At 63.6% G+C, this 16,456-nt stretch overlaps 1 protein-coding gene across 1 annotated transcript; it reads right to left on the reverse strand.

Annotated features, from left to right (window-relative positions):
- Positions 1-537: 537 nt before the first annotated feature.
- Positions 538-16,398, reverse strand: CEP131 (centrosomal protein 131; the record flags this gene model as incomplete). The annotated part of the gene is made up of 24 exons (XM_082679353.1): positions 538-696; positions 771-831; positions 1,553-1,749; positions 1,843-2,020; positions 2,100-2,242; positions 3,213-3,287; positions 3,574-3,691; positions 3,779-3,886; positions 4,148-4,349; positions 5,064-5,166; positions 5,606-5,722; positions 6,818-6,943; positions 7,053-7,373; positions 7,734-7,916; positions 8,379-8,473; positions 8,991-9,141; positions 9,344-9,460; positions 9,818-9,935; positions 11,195-11,350; positions 11,897-12,010; positions 14,378-14,505; positions 14,807-14,921; positions 15,366-15,475; positions 16,213-16,398. The coding sequence occupies 24 exons, from the start codon at positions 16,396-16,398 to the stop codon at positions 622-624; spliced, it is 3,297 nt and encodes a 1,098-aa protein (XP_082535479.1). The 3' UTR covers positions 538-621.
- Between the last annotated feature and the right edge of the window lie 58 nt (positions 16,399-16,456).

The following is a 16,456-nucleotide window of genomic DNA, read 5'->3' on the forward strand; positions in this document are numbered from 1 at the left end:
CGGGGGAGAGTTCCCAGAGGGGGAGTGTCCCCTCCGCTGCCCTCCCGCTCCCCTGCCCAGACCTTCCAGGAGGGGCCTCCACCCTCCTCGTGGGCAGGGCCTGTCCAGTGCCCATTTCTCACAGGTTCCAGGTTGTCACCTCCAGGGGGTGTCCTGAGTGGGGGAAGGAAGGAGAGGCCCTCAGGGAGGCTGGCCAGTTCTCTAACCATGGAGGGGGCACACAGCAGCCTGTGCAGGGGTCGGGGAGGAGGCTCAGAGCTCCGTCCCCAGGGGCGAGGGGTGCGGTGAGGGGGCACGAGCGTCATGGGGCTCGTCCAGGCCCAGGCTGGAACAGAGGGCCATTCTCTCTGCTTGGGACTGGGGCCTGAGTTGCGGAACCGCAGGGCCAGGCAGGGAACATGGGGGGCAGGCCAAGAGCAAAGCTAGGTCGGGTCACCTCACACCTGGCCCTGAGCAGCCTCCAGCCCCGCCACCCCAGGCCCCAGCCCAGGAGAGACAAATCAGGGTCACACAAAGTATTAAAAGACACCTCTTTACTGTTACGACGTAGCCTCGGTGCTCCACCTGAGGGGCGGCCAGAGCACTTCCCGCCAGTCGCCCTCAGCCTGCTGCTGTCGGCGGTCACTTGGCACTCGGGAACGGCCGCCTGCGCTGCTCCAGCAGCTCCTCCAGGTGGTCGGCCCTCTTCATCGCGGCCTGCAACAGGCCGTCCACCCTGTCAGGCCCGAGCCACCCCCGCTCCCCCAAGGAAGGCCGGCTTGGGGACCCACCTCGTGCTGCTTCCGGAGGCTGCTCACGGCCTCCTCCTTCTTTGCCAGGGCCAGCTTCACCCTGCGGGGGAGCGCACGGTGGGCCTCTGTGCGATGCCCCTGCCGGACCCCCACGCCGGCCTGCAGCTCTGAGTGCAGCAGGGTGGCCGGTGGGGGGCCTCCATCCCCCAAAGAACAGGAGGGGCCACTCCTGCCCACCTTGTCCCGCCCTGCTGACTGCGGCACTGGGCCGCCTGGAGAAGCCAATGACAGGATCTGTGACCCCACGGCTGACCCCGTGTGAATCCACGCCCCTTGGGAAGGGCTCCCTGCTGAGAGGAGGACGAGAAGCCCCCACCACGTGCCTGCGTTGCAGGGCACCCACGGAGGGCAGGCAGGTAGGGACCAGGGAAGGACTGAGGGATCCACGGCGACAGGGGGAGTAGGGGGTGGAGGGTGTCCATCCTTTCTGCATAGCACCCACTCCACCCAGGCCCAGGGGGCTAAGGGCCAGGGAGCTCCTCTCCGGACGCCCACACATAGGGCACCCGCCCTGGCTGGGGTTGGCTGGGCTTCTTCCCAGGCTCTGGGGCCAAGCATCACATAGAGGACGACAGAGCCTCAAACACAGAGCCTGGAGCAGCTGCGGTGATGGGGCCCAGTTCTGCGTCGGCAAGAAGCTGGCAGGAGGGCGCACAGCCTGCTCACCTTCCTGGGCCCAGCGTCCTCTTTGGAGCCACAGGGTCCCGCCTGCCTCCCCCTGCCCTGTGCTCCCCAGGACCCCAGTCAGCCCTGCGGCCCACCTCCCGTGAACCTCCTCCAGCTCCGCCTGCTTCTCCCGCGTGAGCTGCTCCAGCTCCAGCCGCTGGCGGGCCCGCAGCTCGGCCAGCTCGGCCCTGACCTGCCGGTTCTCCTCCTCAGAAGCTGCCAGCCGGTCAGCGAACTCCTGGCGAAGGACCTGGGCCAGGCTGCTGCGCTCGCCAGCCAGCTGCTCATTTACCTGGGGTGGGGTGGCGGGGGGGACGACAGGGACGGCGTGAGGGGACGGCGGGGGCTGGGGGCTGGTGGTCGGCCACCCCTCCCGCCTGCTCACCGCCTTCACATCCGCCAGCTCCTTCTCCTTCTGCCGCACCAGGCCCTGCAGACGCACATTCTCCCCCTCGGCCTCCCCAAGGCGCCCCTTCAGCTCTGCGCACCGTTCCTGGAGCTTCCGCTCCGACTGTTCCAGTTCTGAGAGCTCCGCCTCATACTTATCCCGGAGGCGTTTGACCCTGGGGGCGGGAGAAGCAGGGTCAGAGGCAGCCCCGTTGCCAGTCTCTGGGCCTCGCTCCGGGGTTCTCGGGGCCTCACCGGCTCTCGGCGGCCCGCTCGTTCTCCTCCCTGGCCAGCGTCATGTCGGCCTCCAGCCGGTGGATGACCAGCTCGATCTCCTTGTCCCGGCCTCTCCGGATCTCTTCCTTCAGCTCCCGTTCCCGGTTCAGCAGCCACGCTTCCTGGAGGGGAGGCCCAGGGGGTTTGGGGGGGCCGGCTGAGGTTGGCGGAGGACGAGGGATGGCCACATGGACTCTTAGGAATGCCCTGATGGCAGGGAAGGAGAGGCCTCGCACTACCCCAGGCCCCACCTGTCCTCAGGGGTGGAGGCCACGTCCTGTCATCAGCACCCAGCGTGGGACACAACAGGGGCTTGAGTAAGAACCATTAGCACAGCCTGGTGCTTCTCCCCCGCCAGAGACCTGGGACCAAGGCCACAGAGACCGCGTCTGCTGCCAAACTGACCCTCCTGATACAAGAAGGGACCTCATCTGGTTGCTGAGGGCAGGGCCGGGTGCCCCCAGCTGGGGGCAAGAGCGTCAGTGGGGCAGCCTGTTGGAAGGCAACCTGGAAAGCGCCATTAGGTTTAACATGCCGCACCCTTTAACTCAGCAAACAGTCTGGGAACGTGTCCCACAGATACGGGGACCCCTCCATGCGTGGCTGGGGGTGGGGAGTAGCATGGCTGCTGGGCCACTGCTCAGGCTTTGTCCCCAGGCTGATGCCTTGTGTGGCCCCGGGTGCCTGTCCACCACAGCCTCCTTCCAGGACAGGAGAGGTGACACAGCACACCTGGTAAAAGGCATGAGAGGACAAGGAAAAGCCTGCTCCTGCGTGGGCCCCTTACACTGGCTGCAGGTCAGCCTGTCAACTTTGAGAGCAGCTACCTGGGCGAGGGGAGGGTGAGGAATGCCCGCCACCATCAAGTGGGGTTCGCTCCAGCCTCCTGGTCTCTCCCGAGGCCGCCTGGAAGCTCACTCAAGTACAGTCAGAATCACACCGCCAGCCCTGGGCAGCCAGAACCCACATGTGCCCGAGGGGAGGCCACAGAGGTGGAGCCTACAAGCCAGCTTTGAAGCCTGGGGTGCCGGGCAGGAGGGGAGAGAGGGAAGGAAGACCCCACCCCCTGCCCCAGCTTCACCCGCCTCCCACCTCCTTCTTGGCGGAGTTGGCCTCCCACATCTGTTTCTCCACCTCCAGCTGGTCCTTCAGGGCCTTCAGTTCCATCTGGGGGCCAGTGACAGGGTGAGAGCAGCCCCCGCTGGCTGCTCCCCACCCAGGGCAGTGTCTGCAAGAGCCTGGATGGGGCCTGCGGTCAAGTTGGGGGTCTGTGGTGAGCTAGCTGGGGAGCCCCGTCACAGGAACCCAGGCTCAGCGTAGCACTCCAAGTGGCTGCCACCCTGGCAGGTGGGCGCCGCTCCTGGCAGTGGCCCCTCTCCACGGGTGGTATGGGTGCTCTGCTGCTGGGCTGGCCTGGAGGGGCGGGGCCCGGGCGGGATGGGGCGGGGCTGACCTGGTGCCTGCGCTCCTGCTCCTCTCTCCCCTTCTCAAACTCGGCCCTCAAGGCCCGGCCCCCTGCCGAGCTGCTCTCCTCCAGCTGCCGCCTCAGCTCGTCCAGCTCCGCCCGCTGCCTGCAGGTGAACAGAGGCCAGTTCTGTCAGGCTGGGCGGGGTGGGGCGGGGCGGGGCGGGGCGGGGGCCCTCCCCTCCCCGCGGTACCTGGCGGCCTGCTGGCCCAGCCGCTCCTTCTCCTCGGCCACCTCGTTGTAGAGCCGCCGCCGATGCTGCTGCAGCGCCCGCTGCTCCTGCTCCAGGTGCTGCTCGAAGCTGCGGACACAGGACCCGCTGGAGGTGGGGCCGCCGGAGTGCTGGAGTCCCCGCCCCATCCACCCCAGCCGCCAGCCGGGCACGCCCCTCAGAACTGAACTGTCCAGTACAGCCGCATCCCTCGGTGTCCTACACCGCCCCATTTTCTCTGTCCTCCGAGGGAGGCCACTGCGGAGGAAGTGCTGTTCGCTCTGGGGGGGTCTGCGCACACCCCAGGCCTCACCCCCACCCTCCACGTCCCCAGAGGGCTGGGCCCCTCACCGCTGCTGGGCACGCTCCCACTCCTGACGGCCCAGCGCCTCCTTCTCCCGCTCCAGGTGCTCGCGGAGCTCCTCCGCCTGGCGTCCGTAGCGCTGGGCCGCGCGCTCGTCCGCCTGCAGCAGCTCCACCGCGTGCAGGCTCTTTAGCTTCTTCACCTCCTGCTTGTGCTTGGCGATCAGTTTCTGGATCTCAGGCTCCAGGCCTGGGGGGCGTGGAGGGAGACCGTGCTGCAGGGACCCTCCTCCACCACTGCGGGGGCGCTGCCCCTCGCCCCTCTGTACTGTGGGGGACCCCTGACCTCTACCCACCATGACACCAGGGCTGCAGTCCGGGTAGAGGACCCCCCCACCCCGGGCTCCAGCCCAAAGCACAGCTGAGTCCACCAGTGCCCATGGCATCTCTCCCTGCCCACTGCACCAAGACTCCCTCCTTGGTGCTCTGGCCTGCTGGGTCTCCCACTGGAGGAGGGGGCTCACTGGAGAGGGTGTCCTGGGGCAGGAGGGCCGGGCATGGGCAGGCACAGCTGGGGCTGCCCCATCAGCCCTCAGAGGGATCTCAAAGTGGGAGAGGAGCGACTGTGCCGCCAGCAGGCGGCCCCCACCCCGAACCCCCATACGGCTCGCTCCCCTGGAAGCTGGAGGAGACCAGGAGACCCAGCAAGGGGAGCCCAGCCAAGGGAAGGTGAGGCCCCCCAACCCGGACCGGGCCCTCTGTCTGGACGCTGGTCTGTGGCCAAGCTCGTGTGCCGCCAGCCTCCCTTGCTCCTCCTGGCCTCGAGCCAGCTGGGCCTCATCCCTGAGTCTCACTGCTTCCCAGGAAGCCTCTCCGCCACGTGTGCAATTGGAACTACTGTTCTCACTCGAGACCCCCACGATTACTCCGCCCGAGTGGCAGCTCTGGGCACAGCGGCACCCACCTTTGACCGTGATCTCCTTGATCTTCCGGGTCTTCTCATTGATCCACTTTTCCCTGCGGACTTTTTCCGTGGCGCTCATGAGTTCTTTGAGTTTCTTAATCTCCTACCAGCAAGGAAACAAGAGTCAACAGAGCAGCTGTGCGAAGCGGGAAGATGCAAATGACAGCCCCCTTCTGGCCATCCTCTGGGTTTCAGGAGGCGGCCTTTCAACAGTGACCTCGGGCAGAGCAGGAAGCACCAGGGGCTGCGGGTCGTTGTCTGACGAAAGCCAGGAGTAGTAAGTGGCATCCCTCTGACCAGGGACCAGAGCGGCGGCATGTCCTCGGTCACCTCCTCTGAACCCCACCTCCTCATCTGTGACATGGGAGGGGCCACGCGAGTCCCTCAGTCCCTGCCCCGGGGTGTGCCACCTGCTGGGCTTGCGGGAAGCAGCTCGGAGGTCGGGGAATGAGGCTCCGGGGCCACCTGTCCTGGGGTTCCTCGCACAGGGCCTGCAGGCACAGCAGGCCTGGGGTCAGGTGTCAGGAGGGCGAGGGGCTCACCAGCTCGTGCTGCTCCCGCATCTGGGCCTCCTTGTCCTTGAGCCTCTGGTCCCCCTGCTTCAGCTCGGCCACCAGGGCCTCACACTTCTCACCCAGAGCCTTCTTGTCTTCGATCAACTGCGACCAGGGGTGGAGGTGAAGCTGCTGCCCCACGAGGCCAGGAGATCCCGCCTCCCCTCACCCGGGGGCCAGCGCACCAAATCCCCAAACACCCCGCTGCTCCTGGGTCTGTGCGGGACCCTGGGTCTGGGAGGGTGTGCACACATGGACAAGGGGCTGCAGCTGCCCCCGGCCCTCAAGCCCCCTGAGACCTGGCTGGTGTCAGCAGAGCTCAGGCAGGGACGGTGCCTTGGCCACAAGCCCTCCACTGTGGCCACATCAGGAGCTTCCTGGAATGGGGGTCATTCTTTTGACCCCGTCACCTGGCCTGTGGAGAAGGGCCTGCCCGTCGCCTGCCAAGGGGTCTCTGTGAAGCCCCAGGATGGCACCCAGCCTCACTGAGGGCTCCAGGCAGACCCCCAATTTGGAGACACCTATGACCACCAGGCAGAGTGTCGCTAATGATCACGGGAGGCCGCTCGGTTCCTCTGGGCGCCTGCCTCTCTTCAAAGACCCCGCACCAGAGTTTTCCTCAGAAAAGGACCCGATGAGGGGGCTTGACTGAACACAGCGTGGGGCTGAAGCTTCCACCACCCTGTCAAGGGAGCTCTGGCTGCCCCACCAGCCCCAGCAGACCAGGAGTGGCCTCCCCGGGACACGGACAGTCTGGAAGGCACAGGAAAGTTCAGGGTGTGTCCTGCTGGACGCCTCCCACCAGGCCCCCAGAGGACCAAGCGGTCCTCTGAGTGATCCCACATGCCTGGACCCCACCCTGGATGTGCTCTGCCCAGCAGCTCCTGCTGCCCGCCCACCATGCTGGGCTGGGGAGCACGGCCATGGGTGGGGGGAGGATTATGGCTGGGGGGAGCATTGCTGGGGGCTGGTGAGCAGCACCCAGTGGGGCTGGTGTGCACAGACAGGACCAGCCCTGGTCCCCACAGGGGAAGATGCTGCCCATTTCTACAGAAGGAGAAGGAGACCCACAGGGGAGGCCAATGGCTCCAGAAATCTCCATGAGGCCCGAGCTGGTCGGGAACCCAGTCCTGTTCTCTTCCCTGACTGCTCAGGTCCTGATAGCCCTGCCCTCAAGCCCCGCCTCCCAGGCAGCACCACCTGGTCGATGAAGGACAGGTGCCGCTGTATGGTGGCCTCGTAGTGCTCCTTCTGCTGCCGCAGCTGCCGACCCAGCTCCTTCTCCGTCTCTTTGACCCGCCGGATGGTGAGGTCGCGCTGCTGCGCCTGTGGGGGGTGCGGGAGATGAGACAGAGATGAGGCCCTCAGGGGGCAGGCCGGGCACTTGCTCCAGCTGGGGACATGGGGACGGAGGCAGTGCTGGTGGCGACGTTACCAGCGCCCTCTGCAACAGCACCATCGCCTGCTTCTTCTCCTCCACTTCCAGCTGCAGCCGCATCACCGATGTGCTGACCTCGGACGCAGGCTCCAGGCGCCCCAGCCCCTCCTCCGGTACGGGCCCCTGGAGACCCCTCCACACCTGGGGGGCCGAGGCCGGCGGGCCCTGCCCAGACTTCTCCATCTCATCCAGGAAGCTCATGATACTCTGCAGCTTGGCCTCCGAAAGCAGGGGCCCGTCCTCGCGGGGGCAAGCAGCCACACTCAGCTTCCCAAATTTCTCCAGGTTGTCGGCTGTCAGGGAGCTGGAATCGTCCTCCTGCGGGGGGCGGGGGCGCAGCGGAAGACTCTGGGCTGGCCTTCTAGGAGCTGCTCAGGGCCCCCTGGGGCAGGGGAGGGCCTGGTCTGGAGGGAGGGCCTCTCGGGCTGCCCAGACCCTGGCAGGGCATCCATCACCTGGGGGCACCACTGGCAGAGAGGTGGTGCCCACCCCATCTCCACCCCTGGGTTATTCTGGGGGTCCTAAACCTTAGTGAGCCCGGGGATGACAGGGGGGTTCAACAAGGTCCCATCTGGCCCTCGTTAGCATCCTGACTAGAGCAGGGAGGAGCCCGGTGGACTTCCCTGGCCCCCAAAGTGCCCCTGTGACCACGTGGACAGTGGCAAGGCCCACGGTCACCTCGTCAGTCCAGGCATATTTGTCCTTGTGGTAGGCCTGGGGGCGGGGCAGCGGCTCAGGCTCCTGCTCCAGCAGCTTCAGCGTGTCCAGCAGCTCGTCCAGGGTTGCCCTGGACTTGGCCCTGCTCCCAGCAGGGCCCAAAGCTTCCAGGCCCTCGCCAGCCACGTCCCGGGAGCTGGCATCCTGCAGCAGATGGGCCATTAGAGGCAGAGACCACCAGAGAACGGTGTGGGGAGAGGCCGGGGTGAGGCTTCCTCCACACGGGTGCCTGCCCGCTCAGCCACAGGGACTGGGCTTGCCCCCCAACCCACCTCCAGGGAAACAAAAAGGGCGGCCGAGTGAGATGGGTCCGGACCTGGCCTCCTCGTCCCTCAGGCTGGAGGCACTGGCCAACACCTAACCTCTGAGCTTCCAGCTCTCTTCTGTGGGTCTGCACAGGCTCCACCCCAGTGTCCATGAAGACCCAGTGGGATTCCAGAGCAACCACTGAGACCCCAGCCCTCCGCTGGAGTGACAAGACCCATCCTGGGTGGCCTTTCCTGGTGTGAGTGACCCCACAGCCGGGGAGGGGCAGGGAAAGGGCAAGCACAGATGCACCCCAGAGCTGAAGCCGGGCAGGGAGGGCAGGAAGAGCTGTGCCGAGACCTGAGGCTTGTCCTCTGGAAGCTGCCGGGGCTCTGGCGACGAGTCGCGGGCAGGCTGGCAGGGGTCCTCCGGGCCCGCAGTGCAGAGGCCAGCCCCTGCACAAAGGAACGCAGCGTCAGCCCACCTGAGGGCAGCGAACGCGGGGGAGCCCTTGGGAAGAGGCCAGGGAAGGGGGATGCAGGCCTGGGACAGCACGTGCCACAGTGGACCGCATGGAACAGCGGGGACAATGGAGAGCCCTGACCTCCCGGGGCGAGAGGTCAGGTAGCTGGTGCAGCTGCTCTGTAGGGACCCTGTGTCCAGCTCCAGAGTAACTGGGGCACAGGTGGAGGAGCAGGGCCTGGCGTCTGCTGAGAACGACGCCCCTCCTCCACGGATAGAAGCCACAAACAGGGCAGTGGCACAGGGGGCCAGAGGACACTGGCAGAGGCCACACCTCCTTCTCAGCCACGGGCCTCCCTGAGGGAAGGGGATGGAGCGGTCTGGGCATGGGGTGTCCGCCTTCAGGGATGGCTGCAGCTGGGGTCACCATACCCGGGGTGCCTGTACATAGAGCTGGAGGCAGAGGTGGGCAGGTGGCAGGGCAGCCTTCGGGCTCTCAGACCTGCTCACCAGTGTTATTGGCCTTGCGGGTCTGCTGGGCAGCGCTCCCCGGCCTCAGGCTTGGCTCCTGGGTGGTCTGGGGCTTCCCCGGCTCCCCCGGCCCCTTCAGCAGCCCAAGGTCAGCGTTACCTGACTTCTGGGCTCGCTTCTGCTGCAGTTCCTGCCGTGGGGAGCACCTGTGAGCAACCCCGCCCAGGGGAGAGGGCGGCCCCTTGTCCTCCCCAAGCCGTGCTGCCCAAGGCCCCACACCCAGGGACTCAGGGAAGGGGGCGGCGGGGCCCCCAGGAGCGCAGTGGTGCTCTCGGCACCCGGGGGTCCTGCCTTAGCACCGGGCTCCCCATGTGGCTCAGGTCACCCCTCACCTGGATGGCTGCCCTCCGGGCCTGGCGCGCCTTCTCCTCCCGAGCCTTCCTCCTGGCCACCTCCTTCTGTTGGTGCCGGTCCAGGAGGGTCCCCTCTCCTAGCCGCTGCCGCTGCCCCTGCAGAAGCCGAGCCATGGTGGGTTTCACTGGGAAGATGGGGTTGCCCCATCCTGCCATTTCTCTGCCCCACAGAGGACAAGCCCCCCCTCTCCCAGGTGGCCAGCGGCTCCTGCAGGTGGGAGATGGCTCTGCATCCCAGCCAGAAACCCACCCCACCTTTCAGCAGGGGTGACCTGGCACCCAGGCCCTGCCAACCGAGTGACTCAGGAGGGAGGAAGCTGGGCCCCCAGATGGGGGGGACCCATGGGGCAATTCTAGGTTCAACCCCACTGGTCCGAGAAACCCTGCCATATAGCTGGACCCCTGGGATTCTCGCCCGTGCCCTCAAGGTATGGCTCACACACCCACGCTGACCTCTTGCTTGGACGCCAGCAGGTGCTCCAGGCAGGCGGCTCCAGCTCGGCGCCGTTGCACTTGATGTCGGTACCAGCGCTGGATGGTGATGGCGGCCTGGTTCACCTGGTGGATAAACCTGCCAGAAAGTGGGGCTCAGGATGGAGGCGGCTGAGCCAAGGCCTCCCTCCCCGGGTCTCCAGAAGGCCTGGCAGGCAGAGAAGCCGGCGGCTGTGCACGTGGCCCTTCTTCAGGTGCCAGCGTTCCCCAGGGAAATAGAAATGCTCATCCACACAGGTTATTCACAATTGCTAGAAACAGAAAGTAACCCAAAGGCCCACCACCTATGGGTGAGCACCGTGTGCTCCTGACAGCGACATTACTCACAGACAAACAGCAACAAACCAGCGACTCTGCAGGCCAGGCACAGGAGGCCACAGGCCAGTGCTCTAGTCAGGGCCTGCTAGGGAAGGCAAGCTGCAGGGGACAGGCTGGTGTGGCCAGGGTCTCGGCCGGAAGGGGCTGGGTGAGAGGCATGCGAGGGGATCCCAGGGGGTGACATCATTCCGTCTGCACGTGCATCAAACTCATAGACCTGTGCCCTAAAGAGGGCGTGTGTTGTTGTACGTAAACTATACTCAGTAAAGCAGGTTAAACCCAAAGCCTTCACCTTGGCTCTCAGGGACACTTTGTTGATTCACTCAGCAAAGGTGCTAATGGACCATCTAGGATGTGAGCAGTCACCGGCCGTGGGACATGCACGCAGAGGGGAGCCCTGGCGGGGACCCCCGGGCCTCACCCAGCTCGTCCCGCTTGCCCACTTCCAGGGCCCAGTCCCAAGCTCTACTGGGACAGCAGGGGTGACTGCTCAGCCAGGTGAGGCTCTCAAAGCCCAGCCTCTGATCGCTAAGTGGTTCCTGACGGGGCACAACGTCACAGACCTGGGGCTGCAGCAAAAGGTCCCACCACGCCCACCCTCCGCGCTCCCCTGGGGCAAGATTCTAGGGGCGGCTCCATCAGTTGTTTGGAGTTTTTCAGTTTTATATCTTCTTTCTGCTTAATGTTTTTTTAACTAACAGTTTTACTGAGGTATGGTTTACATACTTATAAAATTCACCCATTTTGAGTATACGATTCAATGGTTTTTAGTAAATTTAGAGTTGTGCGACCGCCAGCATGGTCCGGTCTGAGAACGTCTCCATCGCCACCCAAAGCACTCCCCTGGCCCCAGGCAGCCACCGCTCTAATTTCTGTTTCTGCAGATTTGCCTTTCTTGGCGTTTTATATGAAAAGAATTGTGCGTGTGGTCTTTTCAGCCTATATATCTTAAAACAACTCTTAAATGGAAATTTCTCCCACTGGTACCTCCGGGCTCCTCCCAGCCCCAGCTGCGGTCACCTCTCAGCCTCCTCCTCGGTCACCTCCTTCCGTCTGAGCTGGCCGGCGGTGCCCCCCGAGTTGTTCTGGACCGTGTGGTTGCTACGGGCCGCGTTCTTTTGCGGCTTCCCGAGGCTGCTGCCCTCGCCCTCGTCCGTGGCTGCCTTGATGATGTTGCTGACCGGGAGGGCAGAGAAAGGCTCACAGCCTCCTGACAGGGCCCCCATCTCCTGGCCCCCGGGGGACGGCTCTGCCCGCAGCCTGGGGAGGTGCCTCGGCCTGGTCCTGGGGCCTTGGGCCTGGCAGGAGGCACCCAGAGATCCTGTTCCCTGTTCTCACTTGCTGGTCATTGCCCGGGTCACCTACTCTGCCCCCACCAGAGCCCGTCTGGTGGCACCCAGGGTTAATGGGCACTGCATTTAAAACAGCAGAAAAGTCTCAAATGTTACAGGATCCCAGAGCCAGATGGTGACTCAAGACACCCATGGGCCGTCCCTGACCTGAGCACACTATACAGCGGATGTAGGGGTGACGGACTAGGGGCTGCTCTGCTCAGCTCAGCTCAGCCCTGCTTGAGACCCTCCTTGGCTTTGGTCTTAGCCGGGGACCGGAGACTCAGGGGGTGGCTGCGGCTTCCTCAGCAGGACCTCAGGCTGGAGTGAGCCCGGGCCCACCTGTGTGGCCCAGGTTGTGCACCGTGCAAGGCTGGAGCCAGGGCCTTACTTGAGGGAGGGAGCCATGTGGTTGGAGCTCTTGGGAGGCGGCACCTTCTCCGAGGGGGTGTAGTGGTTGTGCACCATGGTGGTGACGCAGTTGCCCACGGCGCCCTTGTTGCTCCTGCCAGGAGAGACCGGGGCAGGGGGGTCAGGCTCTGGGAAACACCCCCGAGTCGTGCTGCTGATGCCAGGGCTCACTGTGGCATCGTCTCAGCGTCCCTGCCGGTGGGGCCCTTCTTGGGACCCGAGAAAGCTCCGCCAGGGCATTCCACCGAGCAGAACCCAAGGTCTGAGGGTGAAAACTGCGGCCCCTGACTTCGGACATGCCTGCGACAGGGTGGGGGAACGGTCACAGACCAGTCAACAGAGAAAGGACCTCCCCTGCCAGTTACATGTGATGGATGGAATACACACTGTTTTCCCTCTGCCCCTCTCAAACCCGCCAGAAGGAATAAAAAATGTACAAACACACAAGGATGAGAAGACGAGACAGCGGCAAAGAGATGTCCACAAAGTTCTTGAGGACGAGGAACAGAGAGCCCAGCGGTGACTGACTCGCAAAGTGAGTGAGGGGAAACCTGGGTGCCGCAGGGGCCATGAGGTGGCTGGTCTGCACCCCAGAATCCAGGGAGGTGCGGGAAGCAAGGGCACCTGGCTCTTCCAAAGCAGCAGCTGCGCCTGCACCCCCTTCCTCACTGAGCATCAGGCCAAGCCCGCCCTGCCCCACCCCTCCTCCTGCAGAAGACAAGCAGCTAGGTCTCCAGGTGAGAGTCTGTGCACTGGACCAGGACACCCCCAGCCCTTTCCTGCCAGCCCGCAAATAACCCCACGGGGGAGACAGGAGGATCTCTCCCTGGAGACACTGGGCAGCCCCAGCAGAAAAGTCCCAGACGCAGACAGGTGGGGAGCCCCCAGCACAGCAGCCTGGTCCCCACACAATCACCCCAAAGTGAAGCCTCCAGGCAACTTTTAGGGCCTCCCTCTTAAATTCTGACAGAGCCAGTATTCCAGACATTTGGGGAAAGACCCACATGTAAAAACTCAACAAACAGAATATGATGGAAATAAGGCCAAGCAAAGAACAGGACATTTCAACAAATGTACACTCAGTGTCAGGCTGTGCTGATAAATCTTTAACAGCCAAGTCTCTAGAGAGAAAAGCTCTTATCTGCAGCATCTGCCACTGTCAGTGACAATAGTTCCCACCATGGCTGATTTCAGACACCCTGGAACCAGAGCCGGGCAGAGGAGGACAGTCGGCCTAGTGAGCCGGTGCCGGCAGCTCCAGCCGCCGCTGCGTGGAATCCTCAAACACGTGAGAGACGAAACAAGAACAAGATGCTACGAAAGAGGAAGGATGGAGAGACACTCGAGAACAAGAGGAGCTACAGGAGAAGAAACAGAGCGAGCAAAGGGTTGAAATACACAGTTAAGTGCATCTATCAGAAAGCAGATCCCAAAGCTGAAGAGGAAGAAAATGGAAGACGCCAACTTTGTAGAACCAGCCCAGGAGGCCCAACGTGCAAATAACCGCAGTCGCAGAAAGAACGGGAAAAAGAAAAGGGAGAAAACTGTCAAAGAAATGACAAGAGGAAATTTCCTAGGACCGAACAGCGCAAGTGTGCACATGGACCACCAAAGCCCAGTGTGATGAGTGAAAGAAGCACGTCGAAGGCCTGGCCCTGGGACCTTCCACAACAGAGAAATGAGAAGATGACTCAAACTGCTTCTAGAGGGAGGAAAACAGACACGTGAAAGGACTGGGGGATCAGGAAGGCAGTGAATTCACAACAGCTCTCCACGGAAACTGAGCAATTGCTTCAAGATGTCAGGAAGGCTTTCCAATCTAGAACTCAGCGCCAGCCAAACTCTCAGTCGGTGGAACGGTCACGGCATGTTCAGGCACACGTGGTCTTAGAAACTTTACCTCCCACACATCCTTCCCGAGGAATCTACGGGAGGATGTGCTCCCCGAGAGATGGAGGAAACGGAGGGCCCACCAGGAGGGAGGGGGTAGCAGAGGGAGGCCAGCTCGGACCCAGGCAAGAGAAGACAGGGCTCCGAGAGGTTTCTCTGGAGGAAGGTGGACGGGCAGGGCACCTGCTGGCCTGCTGGAGGGGAGTTCTAAGGTTCTCTTGCCAAGTCTGGGAGAAGAAGTGACCCACACACAGACGACGAACCAAGGAGGAAAACAAGAGATCATTTTTAACTCCGGTAAAAACAAAAGTGTGCCCCAAACATCAACAACGTCTCTTGAGCAGATTCTGCTCTGAGGTTCACATCCTGGATTCCTCAATCCTCCTGACTCTGAGGGGCAAACACAACCATTATCCCCTTGGTATAAATGAGGATCCTGGGGCCCAGGAGGGTTAAGCAACCTGCCCACAGAAATGTTCCAAGGCACCCTGGTCCAGACACAAGTAAGACAAAGCGGCCACCCCCGGGAGCTCTGGGTGGGCAGGGCCGTGTGGCCCTGCAGCCGGCGCACCTGTTGTTGGCGGTAAAGTTGGGGGCCAGGGGCACCGTGCACTCTCTCCTCCGTGGGCCCACCGGCACGTCGAGGGTGCCAGGACTCTGGGCATCGGGTGGCAAGGTGAAGGCCCTGGGCTGGTCATCCTGCACATAGACGACAGCCTGTGACCTCGCTGCACACGCCACTGACACAGGGCCCCTGCCCTGCCCCCACTGTCCCACACACACATGGGGAGCGGTGGGATGGCCTAAGGGCTGGGACATTCTCTGCTGCTCCTTCTTACGTTGACCGCTGTGGTCAAAGCTGGCTAACTAACACTGATGCCCCCCACCCCCTGCTGGCCCACCCTGCAGGGGCAACGAGAACGAAGCCGGAACCAGGTGTCACTCCCAACGGACATGGGCCGCGTGACGTCCTGTCCGCTCAGCTCAGCTGCAGCCTCACCAGGACATTCCACGTGGCTCCCTTCTCGCTGGAAGCTTTGCTCAGACCGGTAGGCCTCTTTCTCCCACCGGGGCTGCCCTCAAAGAGTGTCAGGAAGTCCGGGGGCTCTTCTGGCCTGTGTCACAGAGAGGACAGCAAGCAGGGATAGTCACTGGGCCCGGGGAGCCCAGCTCCAGGAACCCGGACAGGGGTCATCTTACGAGGGGACAGGAGGGACCAGGTCACCAGTGGGGACTCCTGCTCCCCAGCCCACAGCATAAAATATCATTTGTCAGCCCCGATCTGACAACCGCGCCTGGAAGAGGTGCTCACACCTGTCCTGTGGCCACCACAACACCTCAGGGAAAGCGCAGCAAGGACAAAGAAGAGGTGCAGGCAGGGGGATGGTGGCCTTGAGGTCCACATCCCTGCGCAGGAAATGACGGGCCAAGACTCATCCCACCCGCCCCGCCCAGGGCTGGCCCCCCGTCCAGCCAGCGCTCACACCAGTGAAGCTGGGAGAAGGGCTAACAGAGGGAGGAGAGAGCAGGCCGGGGGTACCTGAGGGGTCAGAGGTTACCTTAGGGGGCCAGGCCATGCCTGGTTGGCTTGTGGTTGGTTGACCTGCGTGGCACTGTTAGATCTGCGAAGGTTGCTGATGGCCCGGGAGCCTCCGGGCCCTGGGGCCTCCTGCCAAAAGGAGGGAAGCAACCAACCATGTGGCCAAGGTTTTAGACCCTCGCCAGTCCACGCGGCACCAGGCCAGGCGTGGACACAGATTTAGGGAGAGGCCCTCCTGGGTCACACGTAGACAGGTGGGCAGGGGAGCAGCATGGGGGTCCTGGGTTTGACCTGCTGAGCGGGGGCAGGTCCTCGGCCTCTCACACGAAGTGGGAGCTCCTCACCCCTGGCAGATGGAAGGTCCGAGAGGAAGCGTGTGAGGCCCGCCCGGGAGCCGCAACAAAGGCTGGCCATACTCCTCATCACCTTCTAACCAACGAGCCTGGCCGCTCCCTCCCCCTGCAGCTCTCGTCCCGCAGCTCCCGTGGCCATCCTGCTGCCCGCCTGCCCTGCCCTGCCTGGTATCTCAAGGCCACCAGGAGCTCCTCCTTCCCCACACATCAACCCCGTTTACAGAGGAATCACACAAATCCAAATGTTGCTGGAACAGGAGGGACAGAGGGCTTGGTGCCGGCAGGATCTAGGCTCTGCCCGGGGCCAGCCGACCCCAGTCTTGACCTCTTGGTGAGTCAGCTCCCTGGTCTCCAAGCCGGAGTCCTTCCTGCCCCGGGGTGGCCCCAGGGATGCACCGGATGATGGACATGAAGGTGCCTGCTGAGGTGTGGAGCTTACCCAGGAGTCAGACGCCACCCCGAGGTAGGGGGCCCTGGACACCCCTGGACCTGAGGCCCAGCCCTAACACTCACCAGCATCTTCCTCCTTGGCTCGCTGCCAGTGACCACAGAGATGGAGCGGGCGATGGGCTTGGCGGTGGAGGCACTGTTGGGACGCCGGGACATGGGCGGAGGGAGGCCTGTCAGACTCAGGTCCATGCTTTCCGGGCTGCCCTCGGGAGGGCCGGAGGGGCCGCTGAGGGCCCTGGAGCCTTTCATGGTGGACAAGTAGGCCCTGAGCAGGGAAGAAGGGATGCGAGGTGTCCTCCGAGGAACC

Source organism: Grampus griseus (assembly GCF_964374135.1).
Source record: "Grampus griseus genome assembly, chromosome: 20".
Taxonomy (NCBI): Eukaryota; Metazoa; Chordata; class Mammalia; order Artiodactyla; family Delphinidae; genus Grampus; species Grampus griseus.